General features: G+C 37.7%; 1 protein-coding gene and 1 long non-coding RNA gene across 2 annotated transcripts; one reads left to right on the top strand and one right to left on the bottom strand.

Moving 5' to 3' along the window:
* The first annotated feature begins 477 nt into the window (after positions 1-477).
* On the top strand, positions 478-3,331 carry LOC131332144 (MDIS1-interacting receptor like kinase 2-like). The gene is made up of 2 exons (XM_058366224.1): positions 478-1,989; positions 2,396-3,331. Exons 1-2 carry the CDS (start codon positions 555-557, stop codon positions 2,743-2,745), a joined length of 1,785 nt encoding a protein of 594 aa, XP_058222207.1. The 5' UTR covers positions 478-554; the 3' UTR covers positions 2,746-3,331.
* LOC131332155 (uncharacterized) lies at positions 2,041-3,568 on the bottom strand. Its single transcript, XR_009201605.1, has 2 exons — positions 3,338-3,568; positions 2,041-2,641 (listed from the first exon to the last, which is right to left on the bottom strand). It is a non-coding gene; the product is annotated as an uncharacterized LOC131332155 (long non-coding RNA).
* Between the last annotated feature and the right edge of the window lie 2,945 nt (positions 3,569-6,513).

Raw genomic sequence — 6,513 nt, 5'->3', positions numbered from 1 at the left:
TTCCTCGAGAGATAGGCCAGTTGGGTGATCTGAAAGCATTAGTTAGCCTGAGCTTGCACACCAACAATCTTTCTGGTTCAATTCCTAATGAATTAGGAAACTTGAAATTTCTCGTTGACTTGAAATTGAGCGATAACCAACTCAGCGGTTCCATTCCTGCTTCATTTGGAAACTTGTCCGAATTAACACACTTATTCTTGCGTGTAAACAACCTTTCTGGTGCTATTCCAAAAGAATTTCGCAATTTGAAAAACTTGGTTGTACTGGAAATGGAGGGAAATCAATTTTCCGGGGATCTCCCAGATATTTGCCAAGGTGGGAAGCTTCAGAATTTCACAGTATCCACCAATCAGCTAACGGGTCGTATCCCAAAAAGCTTGAGAGACTGCTCGAGTCTAGTTAGAGTCCTCCTTGAAGGAAACCAACTCACTGGAAGCATATCAGAAGACTTTGGGGTCTACCCACATCTTGACTACATGGATCTAAGTCACAATAAATTCTACGGAGAAATCTCTGAGAACTGGAGTAAGTGCCCTAAATTGCAATCCCTACGGATGGGAGGGAACAATATAACAGGTAGCATACCACTGGAGTTGGGAGATTCAGCTCAACTACACAGGCTTGATCTTTCGTCAAATCATTTGACTGGAGAGATTCCAACGGTATTAGGGAAGTTGAGTTCTCTATTGGAACTGTATCTAAATGACAACCAGCTTTCCGGTGGTATACCAAGAGAAATTGGATCACTAACTGAACTAGAAAAGCTTGACCTGTCGATAAACAAGTTAAGTGGGTCAATAGCAGCTGGAAATCTAGAGAACTGCATCAAACTGAATTACTTGAATTTGGCCAACAACAATTTTAGCCAAGAAATCCCAGGTCCATTGGGAAAGCTACCTCACCTATGTGAAATGGATCTCAGCCGAAATTCACTTTCGGGGGAGATACCGCTAGAGATCACAGGTTTCAAGAGTTTGGAGTGGTTAAACCTCTCCCACAACAATCTGTCTGGCTTAATTCCAAATGTTTTCGAAGAAATGAATTGGTTGGTGCACGTCGACATATCCTTCAATGAGTTGGAGGGTCCTATTCCCAACAGCAAAGCCTTCATGAATGCTACCATACAGGGCCTCCAAGGAAACAAAGGCTTGTGTGGAAATGTCCCAGGATTGCAGTCATGCAAAAATCAAATGGACCACCGGACTCTTGATGGTCCATTTGATTTTGTAATTGTGCTCACTCTTGGCGGAGTGCTTTTGCTTGTAGGTGCATTCGTCGGATTCCTCATCATTTACAATCGAAGAAAGAGAAAGTCACATGTAGAAGATCCCTCCAACAATGAATATCTCTTCTCTATATCAATCTACGACGGAAGAGCAATATACAATGACCTCCTAAAAGCCACGAACAATTTCGATGCCAAGTATTGCATTGGAAAAGGAGTATACAATGACATCCTAAAAGCCACGAACAATTTCGATGCCACGTATTGCATTGGAAAAGGAGGATATGGAGCTGTCTACAAAGCAAAACTTTCATCAGGCAATACAGTGGCGGTTAAGAAGCTTCATCCTTTGTCTGAGAAGGATGATCGTCGAGGTTTCTTGAACGAGGTAAGGGCACTAACTGAAACCAGGCATCACAACATAGTAAAGCTTTTGGGATTCTGTACGCATGCCCAGAACTCTTTTCTTGTTTATGAGTACCTCGAAAGGGGAAGTTTGGCTTCAATTTTCAGCAATGATAAAGAAGCTAAACAATTGGATTGGCCGAAGCGGGTGAATATTATCAAGGGGGTGGCGGAAGCTTTGTCATACATGCACCATGTTTGCACACCACCAATTGTTCACCGTGACATATCGAGCAAGAACGTTTTGATTGATGAGAAGTTTGAGGCTCGCGTTTCCGACTTTGGCACAGCTAAACTTTTAAAGTTTGATTCCTCTAATTGGAGTCAACTTGCAGGCACATATGGATACGTTGCACCAGGTATCGATTGCTTTATATATGTGTTCTAGATTAAAATGGAAACGAATATCATAAAGCATATACTCATCATTGCCTTCGTAATAGCCCACCCGATAAAAAGTCATTATACATCATAATTCCCGTGATACAATACTTCACACCATATATCTTCTTATTTCTCAAATCCAATTCGAATGTCAGATTCCCTATTTAGCCCGACTTGCTTCCCCTCAATTCCTCTTTTATATACCTTCATGTTGGACAGACACACCAGATCATACAATTTGTATACTCATACATGGACCATGTTTACCCGCTTATAACATTGCGCACCCCTGGCTAATTATAACTGAAGTTCAATTTCTTAGGGTTATCGAAAGTGGTGTTACAAACTCTTATCGGTCTCTCTCTCTCTCTCCTTTCGCAGAGCTTGCCTACACAATGAAGGTAACTGAGAAGTGTGACGTGTTTAGCTTTGGAGTGTTAGCACTGGAAGTGATCAAGGGAAAGCATCCAGGAGATTTTGTTTCCTTTCTATCGACATCAGCTGTTGAAAATGTAGCACTGAGCGATGTATTGGACCAACGCCTTTCACCTCCGTCTTCTGAAGTTGAGGAGGTAGTGAAGTACATGATCAAGTTGGCAATTGCATGCTTGCATTCCAATCCACAATCTAGACCAACCATGCACATTGTTTCTCAACTGTTCTCCACCAGAAAAATCTCTAAAAGCCGCGAAGACTCATACAAAGATGAGATAAAGCCACTTTCCCAGTGAGTATATATGAAATACAAAGACCAAATAAACCTAATGCTCTGGTTAGCATAGTGTATTGAAGCAAAAAACCTTCAGAATTTCTTTTTCTCTTTATGTTATTTTGTAATTGCTTGTACTTAGAGTATTGCTAGTTTTGAAATACCAATTTTGCAACGTTGCGAATTCAAACAAAGTTTGTAGGATTTTAATATTTTTACTCTTAGTCTATCTGCTATATTTGTAAAGAGAGAAAGACCTAAACTAATTTTGGATGCCGTAATATAGAAAGACTTACTAAATCTAAATGAACAAGTAGTCCGGAAGAGAGCTCAATGAAAAAATAGAATTTAGGTGAATATCCCAATTATTTGGGACACGAGGATCAGTTTGGTTTGACAGTATGACACTCTTATCATTTAAACAACTTCAATTTCTCTACTAGCATACAGTCCTGCTATAATAACCTGTTTATCTACAGTCTATGTATTTAAAATCTTGGTTGTGATAGAAATTCATTGATAACCCATTTCGGATTTGATAAAAACCACAATATATAGTGAAATATGCAACTCAGAATTTGAAATTTGTAATACAGAATTGAAAATTAAAGTACCTTAATATTGGATACCGAACCCATCTCTGATGCCTCAAAAGATTAACCCTGAATTAGTTGGTTGTCAACTGCTCCCAACGCCGAATATCAAAAACCAGACACGTCCTTATGGCCCAGAGATGTAAGGTAAATTATGGGCCGACCTAACCAAATCGTCAAACAAAAAACCGAGTCGATTTAGACATGACAAAGGGAGATAAAAGATAAGCACTATCCGAATGAGTCGTGTTGTGAAATTGGTACGAAAGTGCTACACACAACGGTTGTGTAAAACACAACACACAATCAATCTCTTACCGTCCATTGCTGAAATAAATGGCCAGGATTCCAAACTCTTTCCCATAAAAGTTCAACTTTTCCTTAGAAGAGTTTTTATAAAATTTAGACCGTCCAAATACATCTGAACGGTCAGAATTATGTATACAACCAACACAACGATTGTGCAAGTAGCATTTTTGAGTTGGTACAATGGGATGTGTGAGAGAGAGAGAGAGAGAGGCTTTCTTGGCTGCAACGTGTAGCCGGAGCGGTTGAGAATGATTGATGTAGAACATTATCGTAAGATATTTTTATTTATGAATAGTATTATTATAAAATTATATTTTTGCCTTCTGTTTTGCACCCTTCTTACGTTTCTATTTCCTAATTTTTTCCTAATTTTTGTAGAATTTATTATTCCCTAGCTTTTTTTTTCAAAAGTGAGAAGATTGTATTGATAAACGTTCAGCGGCACTTACAAAACAAAAATCGTTACAAGGAACTTGGACAAAGCCAAACTAATCGTGTAACAAATAAAAACGAGTAAATCACAATACAATCGATATCTTCCATCCTAACCTAGGCATGACCTGAGGCAATAACGATACTTTTAAACTGCCTAACATCTAATTAGGAGTTTTAAACGAGAAAAAGTGCAAAGTTTAAGGATAAAGACACCAAATACCCAGACAATCAGATGCACTCTAACCAAGGATGAACGCACTAATGAACTCCCAAGGACTACAGATCTGCCAAGCCACCACGAGTTGCCTCGCCAAAGATATCGTGTAGGGATAGAACGCTGAAGCACAAATATCGTTGTGAAGCAACCTTGATTGAGAGAACCCGATCTGTAGACAAAATTCGTCCAAAGATGAAACTGATAACTCTTGTTGAACGAGAGACAAAACTCTCATAGAATGAGAAAACAAAACTCTCACAGATCAGACGACAAGTCGTTGATCTAGAGAGATGGAAGAAAAAAATAAAAAATAAAAAAAGGGAGTCGGTAGTACTATGGCCTCCCTTCCGGCCGCCACACACAAGTATGGAACCCATGGGGGGAGGGGAAGGGAGAAGAAGAGTTGTGGTGGCTAGGGTTAAAAGAGGGAGGGAGAGATAGGGTTACTGCCGAGATGATTATTATTCCCTCGTTTGGCGATGTTATTTTCTTAGAGATTCTAAAAAAAAACAAACGTGCAAAAATAAGAAACATGCAAAAAAAACTTTTGGAGATTACTGCATCGCCAAGGGAATAATAAATTTTACCAAAATTAGGAAATAGAAAAATAAAAAACGTGTAAAACAAGCGGCACAAATATAATTTCTTAATAATATAATTTCTAAATTAAAGTTTTCAAAATATAAAAAAATCCTACCATCTTGTCCTACTCTGCTGGTTTTAAGTGGAGGAAATTGAAACAGCCAAGTGGAGGAATATTGAAACAGCCAACTACTGTAGAAAACTTTAGGAGATTACGTACATGAATCCCAAATGCATCTATTTTTCCAAGTAAAATGTACATTTTGTCTCACGTTGGAGATTACTGCGTCAAGTGATGTCAAGTTTTGTTTAATATATTCTCTTTAAGCTTTTTCCTTTGAATCGTTCAATAAAAAATTACTCAGATCAAGTATTTTTCAGTCATATTTTTTGCTGAGACTCCTTCAAATCATGTTCCGAACACTAACAGTTCGGATTATTGAAATTTAATTTGGATCTATGAGATTCGCAAATATTGTGTCAAATATTTTGTTAAAGACATAAAATAGTCTTGAATAGGTAGTTGGAGGCTGGAGAAACTTTTGAAAATACTGGGATAGGAGGGGTGGTGGTGTCCCCTTCCGGTCCTTTTTCAATTTTTTGGCCTTTTTTGAACACATTTTGATAATCGGCTCTGTTCATTTGTTAGAGTTCGGTGAGAACATTAATCTTGCCAAAAATCATGTTCATTAGATTTTTCGGCATTTTTCTTCAATTTCCACATGTGCCGATCATATATCTACTGAAATCCGATAAACATAATTTTTAGCAAAGTTTAATGTTATTGTTGAGCTCTACAAAATGAACGAAGTTGATTAGCAAATTGCCTTTGAAAAATGGTCTAAAAGTTGAAAACGGACCGGAGGAAGTTGTCGTTCCGTTCGTATAATTCTATTCTGACCTAAATTTGATCTCAAAATGAGGCCGATACTGATGAAAGGGCATGGGAGGCCACCGTTCCTTTAAGTGCAACAGGGACGGTGATCTCCTCTTCTCCTGCGCAAGGGATAAGGATCATAATCTCACCTTATGGTTTGCTGACAACGGAGAGCGCCTCGGCACGTACCGTGGCCATAACGGCGCCGTCTATTGCTGCGATGTCTCAAGTAAGTCTCACCCTTTTTCCATCTGTATGTGTTTTCATATCTATATATATATATATATATATATATATATATATATATATATATATATATATATATATATATAATAGACATGATTCATATATATATATATATATATATATATATATATATATATATATATAATAGACATGATTCTTTTGTGTATGTTTTCTATATGTACGATGATAAGGTAAATAAATTGGTCTCTATTATGCACATGTATTCCAATGGATTCGGTTTGCGAGTTTTTTTTTTGTTTAATAAGTAGTAACAATTTATTTATATGTCCGTCAAGAGGATGCCACGCATGTACAAAAGAAAGCAAAGTACAGCAGGCCAATAAGTACATAATAGAGACCAATCAAGAGCTTATACACTGCTCTAAATGCCAAAAATATCTAAAGTGTCGGGAAATTGATCAAGGATTTGATTTGCAAGTGAAGAGAAGCTCAAAAAATTGTTACCTTTCTAATTGTCATACGCCCTTGTTTTTATTCGGCTTCTTCAAGAGGAAATAGCACTAAAAGAAA

This window comes from Rhododendron vialii, chromosome 7a (assembly GCF_030253575.1).
Source record: "Rhododendron vialii isolate Sample 1 chromosome 7a, ASM3025357v1".
NCBI classification, from domain to species: domain Eukaryota; kingdom Viridiplantae; phylum Streptophyta; class Magnoliopsida; order Ericales; family Ericaceae; genus Rhododendron; species Rhododendron vialii.
Note: the sequence above shows the minus strand (reverse complement) of the source record. Positions and strands in the feature narration are given on the sequence as shown.